We start from the raw sequence: 23,561 nt of genomic DNA, 5'->3' as shown, positions 1-23,561 counted from the left end.
AAAAGCTCTGTGTGAATATCCAGGAGGCAGTATGGCATCATGGACAAAGGTACTCAGGAAACCCTTATTCAAGTCCTTCCATTGACACAATGCAGTTTTGTGACCCAGGAGGAAATGTCAAGTAGGCAATCCAAGATAGAACTGGACTACAGATGAAAGATCAGGACTGGATATTATTTGAGATTTAGGCATCATCTGAATGGAAATGAAATTAAATCCTTGGGAACTGATAAAAATACTCTGACAGACAATATAAAGAAAGAAGAGAGGCCAGTACAGAACCCTGGATTACTCCTAGGCATTAAGAAAAGAATATAGCTGATGAGTCTACAAAAGAAATTAAGATAGGAAGATATCCATAACTAAGCAGTATTCTAAAAATCCAGGGAGAAAAAAATGTACAAAAGTAAGACATGGTCAACAGTATGAACTGCTTCAAAGAGATCAAGAAAGATAAAGACTAAGGAAAGGCCAGTGGTTGTTTCAATTTGAAGATCATTGATAGATTACTTCAGAGTCATTTCACAATTTACTCTGATTGCCTTTATCATTCTAATATATGCACAAGACAACATTGCTAAACCTCATGCTAAAAAGTATGGAAGCAAGCACAGCCTTGCTTCACTTCATTGGAAAGTATGAGAACATCATCTATTAACCACAACTCCTACAAGCATGCCCATCGTGCTTGAAAACTGTTAAACTTCTCCAGGCAAACAAGTTCTGCCATAATTTTCCATAAGCCCTCACTTCTGATGGTATTGAAGACCTCGATCAGATCTAGGAATATTGTGAACAGACCTGTGTTCTTCTGCTCCTTCTGGAGTTGTAGGGCAGCAAACACCATATCATCCATTCTTTGGCACTTTGTGAAAAGCCACACTGACTTTTGGATAGATGATCATCTTCCAGGTGAAGGATCAGTCTATTACAGAGGACTCTGACAAGACTCTTGCCAGCAGTGAATTAAGAGAGAAACTGGGTTAATTTTCTGCTGCCTGTGATAATATTGGCCTAACAATTAACACCTAGAAAACACAAGTCCTCCATCAGTTACAGCAAATGAAGAAATAGTGAATACTGTGGATAAGTTCATCTATTTTGGCAGCATATTTTCTTTTTTTTTTTTTTTCTTTTTTTTTTATTCATTTTTCCAAATTATCCCCTCCCTCCCTCCACTCCCTCCAGCGGGTAATCCCATACATTTTACATGTGTTACAATATAACCTAGATACAATACATGTGTGTAAATACCATTTTCTTGTTGCACATTAATTATTAGCTTCTGAAGGTATAAGTAACCTGGGTAGATAGACAGTAGTGCTAACAATTTACATTCGCTTCCCAGTGTTCCTTCTCTGGGTATAGTTATTTCTGTCCATCATTGATCAACTGGAAGTGAGTTGGATCTTCTTTATGTTGAAGATTTCCACTTCCATCAGAATACATCCTCATACAGTACTGTTGTTGAAGTGTATAGTGATCTTCTGGTTCTGCTCATTTCACTCAGCAACAGTTGATTTAAGTTTCTCCAAGCCTCTCTATATTCCTCCTGCTGGTCATTTCTTACAGAGCAATAATATTCCATAACCTTCATATACCACAATTTACCCAACCATTCTCCAATTGATGGACATCCATTCAACTTCCAGTTTCTAGCTACAACAAAAAGAGCTGCCACAAACATTTTGGCACATACAGGTCCCTTTCCACTCTTTAGTATTTCTTTGGGATATAATCCCAATAACAGCAATGCTGGGTCAAAGGGTATGCACAGTTTGACAACTTTTTGGGCATAGTTCCAAATTGCTCTCCAGAATGGCTGGATTCTTTCACAACTCCACCAACAATGTATTAGTGTCCCAGTTTTCCCACATCCCTTCAACATTCATCATTATTTGTTCCTGTCATCTTAGCCAGTCTGACAGGTGTGTAGTGGTATCTCAGAGTTGTCTTAATTTGCATTTCTTTGATCAGTAGTGATTTGGAACACTCTTTCATATGAGTGGAAATAGTTTCAATTTCATCATCTAAGAATTGTCTGTTCATATCCCTTGACCATTTATCAATTGGAGAATGGTTTGATTTCTTATAAATTAGGGTCAGTTCTCTATATATTTTGGAAATGAGACCTTTGTCAGAACCTTTCCTTTTAAAAATATTTTCCCAATTTGTTACTTCCCTTCTAATCTTGTTTGCATTAGTATTGTTTGTACAGAAACTTTTTAGTTTGATGTAATCAAAATCTTCTATTTTGTGATCAATAATGATCTCTAGTTCTCCTCTGGTCATAACTTCCTTCCTCCTCCACAGGTCTGAGAGGTAGACTATTCTCTGTTCCTCTAATCTATTTATGATCTCATTCTTTATGCCTAAATCATGGACCCATTTTGATCTTATCTTGGTATATGGTGTTAAGTGTGGATCCATATCTAATTTCTGCCATACACCATTCCAGTTTTCCCAACAGTATCTTCCGAATAATGAATTTTTTTCCCTAATGTTGGTATCTTTGGGTTTGTCAAAGATTAGATTGCTATAGATGTACCCTTTTTTGTCCTTTGTATCTAATCTGTTCCACTGATCTACGGTTCTATTTCTTAGCCAGTACCAAATGGTTTTGGTGACTGCTGCTATATAATATAGCTTTAGATCAGGTACACTTAGACCACCTTCCTCTGACTTTTTTTTCATTAGTTCCCTTGCAATTCTCGACCTTTTATTCTTCCATATGAATTTTGTTGTTATTTTTTCTAGGTCATTAAAATAGTTTCTTGGGAGTCTGATTGGTATAGCACTAAATAAATAGATTAGTTTGGGGAGTATTGTCATCTTTATTATATTCGCTCGGCCTATCCAAGAGCACTGAATGTCTTTCCAATTATTTAAATCTGACTTTATTTTTGTGGCAAGTGTTTTGTAATTTTTCTCATATAATTCCTGACTATTCTTTGGTAGATGGATTCCCAAATACTTTATACTCTCAACATTTGTTTGGAATGGAATTTCTCTTTGTATCTCTTGCTGTTGCATTTTGTTGGTGATATATAAGAATGTTGGCAGCATATTTTCTGAGGATATACATATATGTTATGAGATTGAGGCATACTTTACCATAACTAGCTCAATGTTAAGAGTTCTGAAGCAAAGAGAAAAGTATTATTAGACTGACTACCAAACTGAAAGTCTGCTGAACTCATTGTTGTATGCCTATGAAAACTGGATAGTCTACAAGCATCACGCTAGGAAAACAAATCACTTTCATTTGAATTGTTTTAGAAATATTCTGAAGATCATCTGGCAATATAAGACATCAGACATTGAGGATCCTTGTTGAGCTAAACTACCAAAGCATTCAGACTCTACCAAAGAGAGTGCAGCTCCAATTAGCTGGCCACATATGCCAAACATACGTTTGCCTAGAAAACTCCCTTACAGAGAATTTACACAAGGAAAGTATTCACATAGAAGTCAGAAAGAAGTGCTACAAGGATACTCTTAAGGCCTCTCTAAAAAGAAACTAACCAACCAATATAGAGTGTCCACATAAAAAAAGATATTGTTCATTATGAGCAAAGCAGAACTAAAATATTTCAAAAGAAATATGAGATGCACAAATTTAAAGCAATCTTCACTTCACATGTTCATGTGGATTATATGGTTCATGTTGTGGTAGAGCATTTCAGGCTCATATTTATCTGATGAGCCAGTCAGACACACTATCTTGATTTCAACATAATAATGTTGTTTTAGTCCACTTCAAGAATGAAGGACAACTATCAGTATGCACAAGAAACCATTTGAGGAGAGCTCTTAAAAACTAGTATTTTGTTCTGCTTTTAAATCCTTTTATTTATTTATTTTTGGTAAACACCATGGGATCTTTTATTCTCTATACTTTTCAATTACATGTTTCTCAAATTGTGGTTCACTGTTAAAAAAAAAAAAAAAAAACCCACAGCAAACCTCTGTACTACTCCAACAGATAATTAGTCAAAAAATTTTAAGAAGATAATCTTGAAGAGAACTATTAGCAACCATAGAAAAATATGTCATAAATTACTATAAGTAGAAATTCAAATTAAAACAACTCTGAAGTTTCACCTTTAATCCACCAAATGAAGATCAGTAAATCAAGCACCTACTAATTGCCAAGAACTATACTAGGCGCTGGACATACAAGTCCAAAGAATGAAGCTATCTGTAATGAGTGTACCTTCTGATGGGGAGAAAACAAATTCATTAAAAAAAAAAAGTTCAACATGAAAAATATAGAACAAAATAATTAAATACAAGTAGAATATCAGAAGCAAGACACTACAGTTCAGGCTTTATGCAAAAGTTGGTTCCAGAATAGTATCTTAAAGGAAGAGGGGGAGCTTTATGAAGCAGCAGTCAGGGAAAGGATGCATTTCAGGCAAGGGAGGGGTACAAAAGCAATGGAGATGGGATGACTATCTTCTCTGAGGAGCATAGATAAATCTAGTTTATCTGTATGTTGGAATGGATGTAGAATGGGGAATTATATCCCATGTCACTTAAAAGATAGATTGACTTGAGGCAGTTAGAAGGCTATTGTAAAAATCTAGGTAAGAAGTAATGAAAGCCTAAATTAAGGTGATAGGTATGTAAGTAAAAAGAATGCATCAGATTCAAGAGATAATGTGAAGGTAAAAACAGCAACAATTGGCAATTCATTGGAAATAGAGTGAGAAAAAAGATAAACAATACTATGAACCTGAGAGACTAGAGGAATAATGGTTCCTTGGAGAGTAATAGAGAAATGTGGGGGGAAAGTGAAGAACAAAACAAAATATAGATAAATTTGGAAGAGGGGAAAGTTTAGGGGAAAGATAAATTCAATTTTAGATGTATTGAGTTCAAGATAATCTCTGGGACATCCAGTTTGAAATGTTCAGTAGACCAGACTGAGTTAAGGAAAGAGAATGAAGTTGGATATAGAACTTTCAGTTGTCTTTGGGGATAATACTTAAGCTGTCAAATGAGCTAATGAGATTGCTAATTAAAAAGTGAAGGAGAAGATAATCTAGAACAGAACTTTGAGGAGTACTTGAAGTCAGAGTGTGATGTAGTTAATTAGCTAACAAAGAAGTTAGACAGCTAGGAAACCAACCCAGAGAGAAAAGTATCTCCAGAAGAAGATGGTCAACAGTCAAATGTAACAGAGAAGCCAAGAAGAATAGGGACTGAGAAAAGAGCATTGGATCTAGCAGTTAAGAGCATTGGTATATCATGCAACACATGTTTTCCATATGCTACAGTTATCTTTATTGTGATTTTGTTTTTGTTGGGTTTTTTGTGGTGTTGTGTTTTTTTGTTGTTGTTGTTTTGTTTCTTTTTTGGTTTATACTTATCATGAGCAGCACAGGGCATGAAAACAGAATGATCCATGAAATTGGTAAATCATAAAAGTAAATGTAATAGGACTAAAAATAGCATGTTAGATGTGATTTGAAAAGATGAATTTTACAAAAAAGGAATAACTATTTAGGGCTTGCTATATTCTGGACATTGGGATAAATGCCTTATGAATATCACATTTGGTCCTCACAGCAACTGTTTAAAAAAATGAAAAAAGTTATTACATTTTATAGCAAAACTGAGGCAGAGATTAAGTTAATTTGCTCTCACAGCTAGTAATTGTCTGAGTCTGGATTTGAATTCTGATCTTCCTGAATCCAGACCCAGGGTTCTACCTATTGTATTACCTAGCTTCCTACAAGAATAAGATAACAACAGTTTTTATCTTCAGTTTTTCTGAAAAAAAGATCTCACCAATATGAGTATGATATGGCAACCAAGAAAGTTAATGCAATCCTTACATTTAGAAAAGCAATATGTCCAGAAGTAGAGATATGATTCTACTCTACTTTGTTTCAGTCAGATTGCAGATCTTTTACTTTTTTTGAAAAAAATTTCTGGATACCACAAATATTGATAAGAGAGAGAACAAACAAAATGAAAAGAGCCTAGAAATCAGTGTCATATGAAAATAAATTGACAGAAAGGGGGATGAAAGGCTCTAAGAGGTTAGAATAGCAGGAAAAAGTGAAACTGAGGTCTTCCATAAAACTTCACAAAAGGATAAAAAAAAATGTATTCCACCGAATTCTGAGCAGGGAATCCCAGAAAAAATCAATGAGTTATTGTTTTAGTATTGTTTAGCACAAAGAAATAGAGAGATCTGCAAGCCCTAGAAAGGGGTCTAGCTGGTAATAGCCATGCAGAGTATTCTAAAACAGAGACTGGAAGAGGCCCAAAGATTTGCATCAGATCAAGAAATAACAACAAACTCATGCAGGATCCAAGAATAGCACTGCTACTCACTATGCGGTTCCAAATCACCATGATTTGGGGCAGACTGAAGAGGGGACCTGAACCTAGTGGTAGAATGGCATATTGAAGGAATAGTCACAGAACCTAGACTAGGTACTAAATGAGAAAGAAGTGTACAATCAAGCAATAGCTATTTTGTTTTGACTCTCAGATTAGAGCAAGATCTCATATCCAGCTCTTAGCCCAATATGAAGCCTATGGTAAAATAATCAGAACATGAAATCTAGGCCAAAAGGGAGCCTATAGGTCTGTCATTCTGAATCAGCAGAAGTTTTCAACTGGACTGATAGTGGCTAAGCCTAATAGCAGGCTACTGAAATTCCGTTCAGGGATGATTGCATAGATGTGTTTCTCAGACCCAAAATTCAGTTAGGAAATTGCAGAGTTTAAACCAGGAGGGCAGTGGTCAGACTTTGCCCTGAATCAGATTACTTTTGAAGCACTTGAAAACTTGTAGATCCATAGTCTCAGCTTTCCCTAGATCCTAGAATAACATAGCATGTCAGTACCCTAAGCAGGTAGCAATATGATATAAGTAATCAGAAGCTTAGAATGGACATTCTTTTCCAGAAGTATCCAGAACTTATCCCTAACATTACTGAGTATGTTGTTCTCTGATTCCCTTCCAGGGTGGAGATTATGTAATTCTTACATTTTAAAAATGTGAATTGTAAAAAAAATGTAATTTCAAGAGCATATTTGTATTTTCCAGTAAAAGTTTATGAATATATATGTTCTACATCAAGGATCAGCAAACTATGTCTTAAGGTTCAAATTTAGCCTCACTACAGTGTATAATAAGAATCATTTTTACATTTTAAAATATTATACAATTTAATTTTATTAGCTTGCTACCTGACCTGCAGAAACAGATGGTGGGCTAAAGGCAGCCTACAAGCTATAGTTTGCTAATATATTCTATATTATTAGCAATTTACATATTCCTTTTGTATATTCATTCTTGGGTCATATTTAAGAGGTAAATAATAAACTTTTCCACACATAAAAAACCACTGCGAACTACTGGTCCAGATGCTTGCTTTATCAGCTATATAAAATGTTTGAAATTAAACTATACAAAAATTGGGGGCAACTTTGATGATAACATTGGAAATAAAAAAGAGGATTTTCACAAGTGCTAAGCCTGGAATCAGGAAGACATCTCTCCCTAAATTCAAATCAAATCTCACATAGTAACTTTGTTTTCCTGGACAAGTATCTTCATCTGTAAAGTTTGCCTCAGTGTTTTCATCTGTAAAAATTAACTGGAAAAGGAAATGGCAGTTCATTCCATTATCTCTGTTAAAAAGACTCCTGATGAGGTCACAAAGAGTGATTGAAAAGTGAAAAGAGTGAAAGTATGATTGAAAATGACTGAATTACATCTATAAATTTTTCACATTACAGAATTGACTGAAAATTGTAAAGATTCCAAAATCCCACTGTGCTTATCATATTGTATCACAGTGTAAATCTGCTATACTTTCCTGTGCAGTTCATATACCAGTTTCTCATGATTCTAATACAAAAGATATACACAACTTCATGGAGGTCTTCCTTTCTATTTTTATATTGCCTCAAGGTTTTCACATATATCATTTGTTTTTTTTTCATTTTTCATTGGTTTTTCTTCTCCTTTCATGACCAGTCTAACTCCTTTTATGATTATGAAAATCTTTAATCATTCATTTTATGGTATCATTGATAACATAATACAAACTCCCTATGGCTTATACATAGCTACATTAGCTCAGTTATAAGTTTCATAAAGGAGAATCTTAATATACTTGTTGAAAGCACAAGCCTAGAAGGAGTTAATAGTGTTCTTAGCTCCTCTTATTATACTTGATGCTTTAATGTAGTGTCTTTTAAGTATATTAATAATATTTTGTAGAATTTCTTTATATCAGTTTATATAAAATTTTATATTCTTAAGGAAAAAATTTTTAGGGTATGGTTAAACCAATTTTCCAAGAAATTAAATATGCAATGCTATACAAAGAATTAATACTGTTCTTGTGGTAGAACAATAAAATTATGTATACATTGTTCATTCCTGTCAGAGTTTCACTAATGTTTATTGAAGGCTTTAATAGCCCAAAGCAAAACAAGCCTCATAAGTCCCACTTTTTAAAAGTTTTGACTTTATTTTTACTTATAGATTCCACCCCAAATCATCCTTCACAGACAACACCAGCAGCACAAAAGAAGGCTCCCAGTTCCTCATCACGACAAAAGGACAAAGTTAACAAAAGAAATGAGCGTGGAGAGACACCTTTGCACATGGCAGCTATTCGGGGAGATGTGAAACAAGTCAAAGAGTTAATAAGTTTAGGGGCAAATGTGAATGTGAAAGATTTTGCAGGTAAGTTGGAAATTCAACGTTGGTATAACTGGACCTGAATATATACTAAAAATTTCTATCTATACTGCCATATGCCAGTAAGTATTTGCTTCCTTAATTTTTAATTAAAAAAATTTATTGCAAAGGACTTCTGGCTATGGTGGCTATCTGAACAGATAGAGGCAGGCAGGCAGTCTGGATTCCACAGATTGTTATTTCAACAAAAACCTAAACATATGAGTGAAACAATAGTGATCAAGACATCCTGGGAAGAACTGTTTTATGTGACTTTTACCTCTTTTTCCCCTGAAATGCAAAAAAAGGCACTCAAAAACCCAAGAAAGGGAAACTCCAAAAAAAAGTCAACACTGGTATAGGTATAGTCAAGGCTGGTATAGGAAACTTCTTGGCACAAACAGAAATACCTGAACCTACAAGTATATTCAGTGAACACAAGGCATAGAACTCTCTCAAGAAAGCTCCAAATCCCACAATGTGAACCTTGGAAACAAAGAAGCCCAGTAACAACTGTTCTAGGTATGACAGAATTCAGACTAGGACACCTCAGGCTCTGAATTCTATGGCACTGTGTCAGTAGATGTCATAGAATATCCTGAAGATACAGCCCTGTGAAGAACCTCAATGATCTAGAGAAACCTAAAACCTACCATCACTACTTGTAGTGAAGACATACATTCAGAGGTAGAAATCAGCTCAGAAACTTAGATATTTTAGACTAAACCTAACTTGAGCCATTTTGTGTTTTCTGTTTGTTTCAGTTTGATATTAGAACAAAATTAAATATTTGTATGTTATTCAACAGTTAAATAGAAAAGATATTTACTTACCCATAGCAGGAAAAACATATTCAATAAGGATATAGACATTGTGAACACCTCAAGTTGACTTAACTTTAAGAATCATCAGACTCACTAAAAACCAAGACGTCTAGATTATTGTACTCTAATAGATTTTAGGCATTCCTTGGCAGAACCAAGACTAGAACTTAGGTCTCTTCATTCCTAGCTCAGTACTTTTCCATTATATCATGGTATTACAATTCCTGGTAATACTCCCAACCTCACTTTCCAAGCTCCATTTGTGCTTTCAATACTACCTCCTTCTAAGGAGTTGGAACCCCATGAATTGGGCAGAACAGTGCATAAAGTTTATTGCTATGCTATCTAGTATCAAAAGCTCACTTAAAGGGGCTAGAAAGGACAAGAAAAGACAAAGGTTTGCTCAAGATGGGCACTGAGGAAAACTGATTCTATTGTGTCTTCTCTTCCATTGCCTTAGATTTTACTTGTTGCTGTTTAGAAGGAACACATTGCCACCTACTATGCAAATATGCTATTGTATATGTGCACTCTCATGTTCCTATACCAAACCTCAAATGAATACCTCATGAACACACTGTACATATATACTCATTCTCTAGTTTGTAGAATTCCATTAAATAAGTAATTATTAATAACTTATGTGCCAAGTACCATGTTAAGCACTAGAATTAAAAGACAAAAATGAAACAATTTCTGCTTTCAAGAGGCTTACATTTTACTGGGAAGAATTCAAATATACATACATATGTATGTATGTACACACATACACAATTGCACTTACATATACCTATGGAAATGTAGTCTGGATCTCTAGGATAATACAAATTCCTCTGTTTTGTATTTAAAACTTCAAAATATGGCTCTAGCTGCATTTATTATGTATCTTCACAAATTTTACTTCCCAGCTAAACTGGCCTATTTATTGTTCCTGACATGCATCATACCACCTTCTTCCCCATCAGACAGAGTTTCTTGAGAACAGGGATTATTTTTTATCTCTTTTTCTATCCCCAGCACCTAGCACATAGTAGGTACTCAATAAAGGTTTATTGATTGACTGACATGCCTTTTACACAGACTTATCCTTAAACCTACAATTCTTTGTCTTCTCACCTCCACTAGAATTCCCATTTTCCTTCAAGACCCTGTCCAAGTGCCCTTTTTTAAAAATTAGAGGTCTATTCTGATCTCTCAAGTGTCTAATATCTTGCCATTTCCAAACCTTTCTCCCCCATCAGAGATAACTTTATGTATATATTTTTTCACTTTTCCATGTAAGATAAATAAGTTCCTGCCCCTACTATAAAATGTAAACACTTAAAATTTAAAAAATATTTTATTTGACATTGTTTACTTGAATTAGTGGTGTGTATTTTAGTTTCTAATATAAACAGGGCAATTTTTAAAGACTTGTGAAACCTCAGTCTCTTTTGTTTAGGAGAAAATAAACTATTTTCAAATAAAGGCATTTTTGTTCAAAAATGCTAATTTAAACTAATGACTACCTACAAGTTTTTAAACTAAGATCCAAGTAGACCTTTTTTTTTTAAATGACTAGAATAAAAGTTAATTATTACTGGATTCTTTGCCTTGGGTTAGAGGAAGGATGGAGTTAAGAAGGTTTGGTAATCTTCCTGAAATTTCATTTATACTTAATAATTGCTTTGCAAAGCCTTCACTTAGAGCAAGATAAATATCGTCCCTGCCTAAGTCTAAATAAATTTTATTTAACTAGATCTGTGATTTCTTTGGTATAAAGAACTTCAGTGCAGTGACAGAAATTGGTTAGGTTTAGAGAGGGGCCTTTAAAGGCTCCCTGAAGTCTCCCTGAGTCCTTCATTGTCCCAGGTTCATACAACCTTTCCATCTATGTCTCATGGGATTTGAAACCAGGTTTTTCTGACTTCAGGGCTGCCTCTTTATCCAGTATCCAATATTGTTTCCTAATGTAAAAATTAATTTGATTCCTTGTAATTTCTTTCATGCAGAGTTCTTCTTACTTAAAAATATATGTTCCAAGGGCAGCCCAAGCTAAATAAATACATAATAAAATTTAAACTGGAGCAATTTTTAACCTTTGCTTCATTTCATTCTTCTTGCAACTATCTTCATAGTTTTTTTTTTAACTTTCTGCTAATTTATTTTCCCTTTAAACTGTGTTTACAATGGTCAAGCTGTTTATTTTGAAATTTTTGACTGACATTTCCAGTTTAAAAAACACCTTTTAGCTTAGAAAATTAACACAGAGCATGATCATTGACCTACATAAATGAATTTTTAAAGTTTTTCATGAAATAATATTTATATGTGATGTTTTCAATTGTTTTTTTTTGTTTTGGTTTTTGTTTGTTTGTTTGTTTTTCTGAGGCAATTAGGATTAAGTGATTTGTCCAGGGTCACACAGTGAGGAAGTATTACGGGTCTGAGGGCAGATTTGAACTCAGGTCCTCCTGACTTCAGGGCCAGTGCTTTAGCCACTGCATCATTTAGCTGCTCCTCAATTAGCTTTTTTAGCATTTTTCTTAGTTATAGTGTTTAAGAAAAAAGAGAAAAGGGGTAGGCATGTGCAAGAGAGAGAGAGAAAATATACACATATACACATACTGTATATACTATATGATAATGTGCAGGCATCAAGGTAGTATAGTATATAAAGAATTTCATTTCAGGAAGGCCTGAATTTTAATCTCCATCTCAAACACTTAATTACAATAGGTAGGTGTTTTAATCTTAATTAACCTCAGTTTCCTCATGGGTAATATGGAGATAATAAGAGTGCCTGCCTCATAGGGTTGTAAATAATATATGCAAAATGTTTTCCAAGTGCTTTCTTAAAGCAGTTTATGTTCTGTGCTTGTGTTCATATATGTTATATTGTTTTCATACATAATGGTTTAATGTTAATTTAATGTTCAAACTTTAGGTTGGACACCATTACATGAAGCTTGTAATGTTGGATACTATGATGTTGCTAAAATTCTCATAGCAGCTGGAGCAGATGTTAACACACAAGGATTAGATGATGATACACCACTCCATGATTCAGCTAGTAGTGGGCACAGAGATGTAAGTATAATAGACAATAATTAAGCAAAATTCCAAGAATTATATGTAGCTCAGAAATTGATTCTTGTGACTTATATTTATTCCTTAATTCTTCACATCCTTTTTTGAATTGGCATCTCTTCAGTATTGAAAAACAGCTTTTCAAAACTTTTGTTTTAATGTTTTCAGAACCCTAGTGATACCTTAATATAATCAAGACCTTTTTTGTATTGGTGATTGAATTTTCATAAATATCATAAGTACCATAAATTCCAGTCTTACAAAGAATTTAATGCCAAAATCCTGAAGTTCTAGCAGATGAATATTAACATAAAAGAGAAATTTTTATTTGTAAAAGAATGTCATATTCCCCATTTTCTAGAGAGATTTTCTTTATTGAAAAGTAACCTAGAGAACACTCAAAATACTTATACGTCTAAAATTTAGACCTAATTTTTAAAAATATTTCATATATATTTAACAGAAAAATACTGGATATGACATTATATAAATTATTCTTCATTGTTAATTATAAGCATGAATGTGCATATTAAGCATGACAAATTTTCATTATGATTTTTAAAAATGATGATAATATTATATTATAGTAAATATCAAACAGGCAGTGTTCTGAATAGTCTACATATAGGAACCCAGACATTCTGACTCTAAAACTAGTATTTACTTTCTCTTTCTAGGGTACCATATTATTTCATTGCATTACAACATGATAACTTATCCAGCTCTTCTCCAGTTGTTGGACGTAGAAATTGTTCCCCAGTTTTGTGGGGAGGGGGAGAGGTTCTATTATAAGCACCTATGAATATTTTTGTACCATTAGGCCCTTTTCCTCCTCCCTTTTATAATGTTTTGGGGGTTTTAATAGTTTATTGTTTTATTTTTAAATGACAATTTTTTTAAAATTATACTGGCCTATTTCCCTTCTATCCTACCTTCCATTGAGCAAGTTAAAGAAAAAATAAAGCTAAACAATAAATCCCTCAATCCATACCTAAATAAATCCAACAAAACTGATTCCCCCATCAGTCATATCTGAAAATGTATTTAAAGGAGAATGGAAACCTGTTAGATCTATGGATAAGGGAAGAGTTTATAACCAAACAGTAGATAGAGAGGATCAGGGAAAGTAAAATATTTAATTTTGATTATATAAAATTAAAAAGCTTTTGCAAAAACAAAACTAATGCAGCCAAAATTAGAAGAAAAACAAAATTGGGGGAAGATATTTTATTGCAAGTTTCTCCAATAAAGGCCTCATTTCTCAAATATATAGGGAACTAAACCAAATTTATAAATACAAAGCCATTTCCCAGCTGATAAATGGTCAAAGAATACGAACAAGGAGTTTTCAAAAGAAATCACTTGAAAAAATACTGTAAATCACTACTGAGTAGAGAAATGCAAATTAAAACAACTCTGAACTACCACCTTGCACTTATCAGATGGGCTAATATTATAGAAAAGGAAAATAATATGTTAGAAGACATATGGTCAAATTGGGATAATGCATTGTGGGTGGAGTTGTGAACTAGTCCAGCTATTCTGGAGAACAATTTGTTGCTAACTCCAAAGGGTTATAAAGCTATATATACTTTATGACCTGGTAATACCATTACTAGATATATATCCCAAAGAGATCAAAAGAAAAGGAAAAGGATCCATTAGTACAAAAAGTTTCTAACAGCTGTTTTTATGGTGACATAGCATTGGAAATCAAAGGGGTGGCTCATTAGTTACTTAATAAATATCGATATATTCCTGAATCTCTGCTGAGCATTGAATCAGTTCTTAGCAGGAAGTTAAAGCTCTTTATTATATTAACAATAAACATTGCTATTTTGTGGCTTTTTTTAGGTCTTTGCCACCAAAAATGCATTTTGTAAAAGTATATTGCTATAGCACCTTCCCCCTCCCCTTGGGAGTATTTTGATTTTGCACAATCTAAACCTTTTCTAGCCTTAACACAGTATTGGGCTTGATGATTTACTGAGATCTTACCTATCAATATTTCCCTATCATTTAGCAGCAAATGTTTTTCCAAATAAATATTTTTGTAGGAATTCAGCAGCTACCCTAGAGAAGGGAAATAATGAGAAACCAAGTGTAAATTGTGTTTATCTTGGTGAGATTTATTGGAAAATATCCTTTACAGTCAACCAAGAACTAGATATCTCGGTATCACTTTTGATGTCAGATATCTCATAAAGGGCACAACACCAAAAATAACTTTCAGTCTTTTCCATTTTCTATAGTGCAGGATATATAGCACAGTGCTGACTTGTATACTAATGTTTGTTTTCCTCAATTACCAGAGGTTCTAGTTTAGTGATTAATAAAAATGCAAATTGTTTTTGGTTATTTATGTCAGTAGAGCTATACTCTAAGATCCATGAGTATTAAAAGTGGTTAAAAGGGCAAAGAAATTAAAAAAAAAAAAAAAAGAAGAAGAAGAAAGAAAAGGAAATCTTATATGCCCTAAATTCATTAAACCTTGTCTAGATTTTGTGAAACATTTATATTAAATTTTCCAGAGTCCAAGTTCATTCCACAGGGACAACTATGGTTTCTTAACTAAAGAGTTTAAAAGCACTGGAAGTATAACATTTTAGCAAAGGAAGGGAAAAAAGTGAAAGTATCCTTAATCCTTGTCTATAAGGATTGCTTCTTAACTCTGATTCAGTCTCTAGGTTTTAAAACATGTGATAGTTGTACTATGTTAACATACATACAAAGTTTTTTTGTTCAACCTCATTTCCTGAGACGTCTTTTTTCTGGGAGGTAAATTAGTAGGCAATTACTTAGTAGAATAGTTCTAACTCCACAATTGAAGACGGTGAAAAATGTGCTGGAAAATGTGGTTTAGGAGTCAGGAATAAGAGAGGCCAGTGACTTTTTTGGCTACACAAAAATTAAAATCCTGTACATCACAAACCTTCTTCAGGAAAAGAATTAGTATGTGGAAAGTACTATGTAATATTCTCCCGAATGGAAGTGAATTTATTTTAATAACCAGCAAATTGCATGTTTACATACAATTTAAGATAATATCTGTGTGCAGTCAGGTTGACTTGTTAGAGCAAAAGTCAACATTGCAAACCAAGGAGAAAGAAAAAAATTAAATATAAAGAAAAATTTAAAAGCAAAAAGAAGATATAGCTTTCAATTAAGATAGTTCTTCCCAAAACTATTTAAATAACCCTAAAGAAAAAAAAAGAAAAGAGGATAGAGAAAAGGGCATTGATTCCTCTTATAACAATTTTCACAGAAAATTTGACTGATCAGTTCCCAAAACAGGAAAACTAACAGAGCCTAAAATAGACAACATTTATTAAACACTAATAATGCATTGTTCAAGTCAAATCAACAAGCATTTATTATTTAGCTATTGTGTATTAGAAATTATGCTAAGCACTGGGGGAACAAGGAGAATGGAAAAGCAATCTCTATAGCTAAAAGTCACTCAGCTTCTTCCATCCAAGAAATTCCGTTTAACCAGGCTTAAAACTAAATTCTGGTCTTTTTATGACCCATGCTGGTCTTGTTTGCTCTCCTGATGATCTTCCCACCTCTGTTCCTTATAATCTTTTTTATCTTAGATCTGTAGACTTGAGTAGAACTCTGGAAAAAGCAGACTCTTAGATGAAGTCAGAGATTCTAAGCAGGGATAAAGAAGGGTAATTGGGAGAGGACCTTAGGAGACCTCAGAAAGAAACTAAGGTGGGAAATTATAGTTATCTCCATTGACATGATAATTAAACTCACGGAAGCTTCTGAGATCACTAAGTAATATAGTATAGAGGGAGAAGAAGATCTGTGTTTGAACCATGGGAAACATCCACATTTAAAGAACCTGGTATAATTGAAAGATTCATCAGATGAGACTGAGAAGTATCAAGAGTTTTAAGATAGAGCAGAAAACCCAGAAGGGAGTTTGATATTGAGAAGGGAAGAGAGTATAGCCAGAGCATGAGTAATGGCTTAGAATAGCTGACAAGGACAAAAAAAAAAAAAAAAAAAAAAAACACAAAAAAAACCTAGGTTTAGAAAGAAAGACATAAAGAAAAATGGAATTATAAAAAAATTATGATAAGGGAATTTCAAATTACATAGAGATGGAATGCTCATGACGATTCCAAATTCAAGGGTAAACCACCTCTGTATTGAAGTGAACAGAAGTGAAGGAATAGGTTATGGGGCTTGAGAAGATTGTGGAACTGTGAAATTAAGGTACTTGAGGGATTTTCAGTTTGTATTTTAAGTCTTCTGGTATAAGAGCAAGATTTGGAGTGGAAAGGAAGCCAAGTTCTTTAGGAACAGCTGGATTGAATGATAAAAATACATTGCATGATCCTCAATGAAAGAGAGGTTGTGGAATGTTAAGAATAAAAGAGTTTAGCTATAGCAGTGGGGGAATAAGAAATGTCCTGCCCACCCTTACTTACTATGATGAGTAAATCAAAAGTCTGAGTGAAAGTTCACCAATCCTGAAAAGAATATTCAAGGATTCAATGTCATATGGAAGGAACCAGGAATCAGCAAGTCCATAAGATGGAAGAAGCAAGAGAGGAAATAGTATAAATTGAGAGAAAACTTGTTAATTATGTAATGGATGACTAGAGAACACAGTGAAAAGGACAAGTGAATATAGAGTGTCAGGGTAAAGTTGAGATGAATGGGAATGAGACAGATTTGTTTTTCTGTAATTGGGTATCCATAGGAATGAGGAAAGAAAGAGAATGGGAACGTGTTAGCCAGTGAATCCAGGCAAGGTAACAATGAGGTCTGCTGATGCAAGCCTAGTTGGCAATATGTATGTCCCTCAGGAGTTCAAAAACTTTCATTTCTCATTATATGCCTTTCCCATCTTACTAAGGAAGCCATACCTTTATTTAAAAACAAAAACAAAACAGGAAAAAGAGCAGATAGGAGGTTCATTAATTTGGAATAGTCTCTCATATATTCATTAAAATTTTATTTCCTTTTGAGAATTTTTTTGGTATCCTTTAACTAGTTTTCATTGAGAAGATGTTTTGATATTTGTGTTAATTCCCTTTATCTTGTATAATCAGACCATTTTAAGATTGAGATATTTGGTAAAAGATTTTTCCCCTATTTATCAGTTTTCTTTCTTATCCTAATTGCATTAATTTATTTCATGCTAATGTTCAAAATCAAAATTAACTATTTTAATCATTTATGATAGACTGTATCCCTTATTTGTTAATTATTATGCCCATAACCATGTCCATGAAAGGTACCTCTTCTGGGTTGACCTTAATCAGCACTCTGGTACTTCATATTCAGTACTGAAGTGAAATAAGACATTCACAGCTTATTGAAAGGTAACAAAAAGAAATTAGCCATAGCAGAAGCATATTCAACAAAGATATATATTGAGGACACCTTGAATTGATCAGCTGAGCCAAGTTCTCTTGCCTAAGTTGCCTACCATTTTTAATACTTTTTTTAAATTGAAGCTTTTTATTTTCAAAACATATGCAAGGATAATTTTTCACCATTGATCCTTATAAAACCTTGTGTACCAGTTTCTCCTCTTTCCCCTCACCCCTTCTCCAATTAATCCAGTATATGTTAAACATGGCAAAAATATATGTAAATCCAATATTGTCTACCATTTTTCAAAATCTAAGCATACTAGGAGCTCCTCATGGCTGTTTTGTACTACTAGAGGACTAAGACAGCAGCCTAAGCATTTAGTTCACTCAGCAGAATTGGGACTGATCATATAATACCTTTTAAAGAAAAATACCTAAGTGACATGGAGGTGAGGAATTAGGATATTGCTCTGACCGATATTGCTCTGACCTAGTACTTGATCTTGTTTCTTTATTTTTTTTTTAAACCAAGAGATTAGTAAGGCAAAGAATCCATCATCTGCCACCCTGTATGTAGGTCAGCTTGTCTCTAATCAGTCTGTTGTCCAAATTGTACAAAAGCCTTTCTGGTTTGGCAGAGCTGAATAGTACTAGAACAACCTTGGTGCCTTTGGGATCCCAGGATCACCACCTTGCTGTAATGAAGTATCAGAGAGGGATGCCTATATATATTACCAACTACAGTGCAAGCAAAATAATAACTAATTAATCAGGCAAATATAGCAGCTTAGATTTAGAGATGGAAGAGACCTATTCCAGTACTTTCACTTTACAAGTGAGAAAAATTAACCTCCAGAGAGGTTAAGTGGCTTTCCCAGAGTCACACATAGAAGTAGGCACATCTGGAATCTGATACAGAATTCTAATTCTGTATCTAGTGCCCTTAAAAGCGATTCAGTTATAATTAACTAAGTTATAATTGATTAACTAAGTTTAACTGATAAAAACAAGTAATATATCAGTGTGATAAGGAAAAAAATAAGTTTAGCAGTTAATTCTTTAAACATAAATTGATTGCATTATCCTATAAAATCAGAAGAGGTTTTTAAATAGATACTAATATGACAGAAAAAAAAGGTTTCTTACAGGAAACAAATATAAAGCAGGTTTTCAAATTTTTATTATATCACCATTTGAATGAAATTTATTATTCCATAACGTCAGGAGTTATAGACTTGATATTAGACAACATTAAATTCAAGTCAGAAATTACTAAGAGAGAAATATAGGAACTTTATCGTTCCTAAAGATACAATTTACATGGAAAATAGATGAATAAGCAAAAGCATTTAAATTTTTAAAGGAAAATATAAGTGAATTTTGGCAGAATAATATTAATAGAAAGTGTCTTCACCACCACACTAACTATAACAAAGCAGATAAAGAGAAACAAGAATTCACAGGCTTGCATAGAACACTTGGAAAAAAATTAGATTTGAAAGCTATATAAGAAGTGGAAATAATAGAAATTTTCTTTATTTAACATTTATAAAAATTAATCACATTCTAAGGCACAAACAAAATGATAAATGAAGACGAGAACTATTGTGACCAGAAACTTCACCAACATGTAGCCAACCTGGTATAGAGCCTCTCCAAACTTAACTGGTCTATTCCTTAAACCTTTTATCACCAAGACCATATTCAAACCTTTTCCTGCTTACTAGGAACTTCTATAGTTTTTATCCCACTCATGAGGCCTCAGAGGACACAAAGTCATCTCCATTCCATAGTAAAGCACTGGAATGGAAATTTTATGGAGGATGTATTCTCTGAATATGGCCCCATATGCTGGTATTTTAACAAAAGACAATTTTTTGATTCCCTTCCAAAGAACATTAGGGAAATAGCAAACCGATCACTCCATTTTTAGAAGCAAGAAAAGCTATTAATTACTAATTACAACAGATATATACGAGGGTGCCTACATGGCCTTTACATACATTACATAGCATTTCTTTATTACATAGTAGATAAAGTTCTGGGTCTAGAGTCAGGAAGACTGATCCTCCTAAGTTCAAATCTAACTTCAGACTCTTTATTAGATATGTGACTTTGGGCAAGTTACTTAACCTGTTTGCCTCAGTTTCCTCATTTGCACCAAAAAAAAAAAAAAGCTGAAAAAGGAAGTGGTAAACCACTCCACCATCTTTGCCAAAAAAGAGATCTAGCCTTGAAGTTCAGGACTGGGTTTAAGGTTTGCCATTGATAACTTATTACCTGTGACTTAACCAAATAAGATGTCAAATGAAATAAGATTTGTAAAAGTGCTTAGCACATTGCCTTCCACATAGTAGGAAATATATAAGTGCTTATTCCTTTCCTCACTTAACCTCTCTAAAATAAGTTGCAGACCAGTTACTGAATATGTTTCTATACCAGGAGATCCCTAACATAGATAAAATTACAAATGTGGACACCTATGATCCATCTTCCCCAAAAAATACATGCCTAGAATTATAGGCTACATGCAATTAAAAAGCTATCACTTTTTTTCCTCTTCTCTCTTTGCCTTTAACCACCCAAGGGAAAACACTTTTTATCATGAAGGGGAAGAGGAAAAAAGTAAACATTTGTTTAGCTTCTATTCTATTTCGGGCATTGTGCTTAGTACTTTTTACAAATAATCTCATTTGATCTTCACAACAACTCTGCAGGATAGGTGCTATTATTTTTATTGTTGAAAAAAATGAGGCAAACAGGTTACGTGAGTTGCCCAGGTTCATACAATTTGTAAGTATCTGAGACTAGATTAAACTCAGGTCTTACTAATTCTATTATACAAATCAAATATTATAGGCCTGAGTCATTCCAATTAATATTTTTTCTGAATAGTTAGATATTCATGGTTCAGTAGCAATAATAAATCAATTATTTCACATATATCCAATTTAACATTTTACATTTGAATAAATCTTATCTAGTTTTGTAAGATAAAAATTTGTAGTTTAGTGATTTTTTTTTGCTGTTTTTCATAATAATCTTGGGTTGATCACATGAAAACATTTAGTTATTGAATTCATTATGAATCTTCTCATTTGTCTATTTTTTAAAAATATCTTAGCTATGATTCATCTGTAAATTCTCTTTGTATTGTTTCTAAAATTTGAACGATGGAAGTCCCTAGATAATATTCATCTATTTCATAGTCATCATAGGCCAGGAACTGATACCTTACTTTTATTGCCTTTAGTACTTAATTCATGCACATAATAGTGCTTAATAAATGTGGGTTGGATTCAATTGCATTTATAGAATTTAAAGAATTTACATTGCTTAATATTGCAGATTGTCAAGCTACTACTTCGACATGGTGGAAATGCATTTCAAGCCAACAAACATGGGGAACGACCAGTGGATGTAGCAGAGACAGAGGAGTTAGAACTACTTCTGAAAAGAGAAGTGCCTCTGTCTGATGATGATGAGAGCTTCACAGGTTAGTTCCATAAGAATACATGTTAGAACATCTCATTATCTGGATATTTAAAATAGCATTATGGAGTGCTTCATAATTTCTTGACCTTCTTTGAGTAATGTTAGCAAATTATTCCCCTAATTAGTTTAATATGCATTTTTTCTTAACATGTGTTGAAGTATATCTGTAGTACCAGTTTTCTGGTACTACATTTCTCTCCTAGAGAAGATACTTCAACTTTTTCCCATGCAAACCCAGTTCACAAATTCATTTGGGGAATGTGTGGCTAGAAAATAATTCATGTGAAGAAGGCATACAAGTTGTGATGAACTATGAGCTAAGTTCAAGAATGAATCTGTGGGATGCTGAGTGAAGTGAGCAGACCCAGGAGAACATTGTATACATTAATAGCAACATTGTGTGATGATCAACTATGATAGAGTTAGCTCTTCTCAACAATCCAGTGATTCAAGACAATTCAAATAGACTTGGGATGAAAAATGCCATTCACATTCCAGAGGAAGAACCGTGGAGTCTGAATGCAGAATAAAGCATACTATTTTCATTTTTTTGTTTAGATGTTTTTTCTTTCTTGTGGTTTTCTCTTTTGCTCTGATTTTTCTTTCACAAATGACTAATATGGAAATATGTTTAAAAGGATTGTACACGTATAACCTATATCAGATTGCTTGCTGTCTTGGGGAGGAGAAAGGGAAAGAGGAAAAAAATTGGAACTCAATATTACAAAAATAGATGTTGAAAACTATATTAACATGTTATTGGAAATAATAAAACACTATTAAGTAAGGAGAAAAAAAGAGTGAATAAGTGGTATTACACATGACAGCCAAGAAGCTAATATCATTTTAGGCAGCATTGATAGAAGGAAAGTGATAGTCCCACGAAAATCTGCTTGATTCAGAAAAAAAAAAAAAAAAAAAAAAAAGTGAACATAGTATCTTGATTTACATTCAATCTCCATAGTTTTTTTTTTTATTAAATCGTTTTTATTTACAAAGCATATACATAGGTAATTTTTCCAACAATGACCCTTGCATAACCTTTTGTTCCAAATTTTCCCTTTCTTTTCCCCACCCCCTCCTCCATCTGACAGGTAGTACAATATATGTTAAATATGTTGAAATACATGTTAGATTCAATATGTGTATACATATTTATATAGTTATCTGGTTGTACAAGAAAAATCAGATCAAGAAGGAAGAAAAATAAAAACTAAGGGAAAAACAAACAAACAAAAAAATGCAAGCAAATAACAAGAGAGACAATGAGAATGTTATGTTATATTCCATCCTCTGTTTCCATGGTTCACTGGCATATGTAGATGCTGGGGTACTTGAGATTCATGAACTTCAATTGTGTATGTATATACATACATATGTACACAATATACATACATATATATGTGTGTGTATATATGTATACATTTATATATATATATATACTACACTATACTATACTCATAGCTGTATTTCACTCAGTGATGTCTTTTGCAATTTTATATATTTTAAGGATTTAGAAAATGATTCTGATAAGTGGCTCTAATTAAGCTTCATCAAATTGTATTCAAGAAATCTGTGACATAAACAAGGTTAAGAACCCTACAATAAAAAAAGTGAATTCATGTTTCATCTAACTAAATGCTTATTCCCACCCACTAGTTATGCAAAAGCTTTTGTTGGAATTCACCAATCCCCATCTTTCCTGATGTCATTCTCTTGTTCTCCCAAACTGACAATGAGCTCATTCTTATATTGTTAATAAGTGAAACTCTTCCTCTAGATTTTTTTTAATAATTCTCTTTCTAAATGGAAGTGCAAGTATGAGAGTTTTTATACATTTTCAACAAAAAAGGGAGGAAAGTTATTATCTAGGAAAAGAGAGTGATGAGAAATATCAGATGTTGCAAGAGGGGTCATGAAGCATAACAAATGAGAAAATTAGACAAAGGAGATATTTGGTAATGTTGAAGAGAGAAGGTTTAGATGAGTAAAGCATCAAAGATTAAAAAATGGAAGCTGAGAATTTGGAAGGATAATAATTCCTCAATAGAAAGAGGCAATTTTGGAAAAGGAGTGGTCTTACAGGGAAAGATAATTTAATGAAATCTGCAATACAAATCC

General features: G+C 33.3%; 1 protein-coding gene across 9 annotated transcripts in view; it reads left to right on the top strand.

Moving 5' to 3' along the window:
• The window catches only part of ANKRD12 (ankyrin repeat domain 12), a 168,677-nt gene that overhangs the window by 109,610 nt on the left and 35,506 nt on the right, over window positions 1-23,561 (top strand). For all 9 annotated transcript variants that reach the window (XM_074275126.1, XM_074275099.1, XM_074275060.1 and 6 more), the window contains 3 exons: window positions 8,519-8,722; window positions 12,467-12,609; window positions 21,294-21,441. In XM_074275126.1, coding sequence (XP_074131227.1) covers window positions 8,519-8,722; window positions 12,467-12,609; window positions 21,294-21,441 — 495 coding nt within the window. The remainder of the gene's footprint in view (window positions 1-8,518; window positions 8,723-12,466; window positions 12,610-21,293; window positions 21,442-23,561) is intronic.

The sequence above is a fragment of the Sminthopsis crassicaudata genome, chromosome 1 (genome assembly GCF_048593235.1).
Source record: "Sminthopsis crassicaudata isolate SCR6 chromosome 1, ASM4859323v1, whole genome shotgun sequence".
NCBI classification, from domain to species: Eukaryota; Metazoa; Chordata; class Mammalia; order Dasyuromorphia; family Dasyuridae; genus Sminthopsis; species Sminthopsis crassicaudata.
This window is presented reverse-complemented; position numbering and strand designations above follow the sequence as displayed.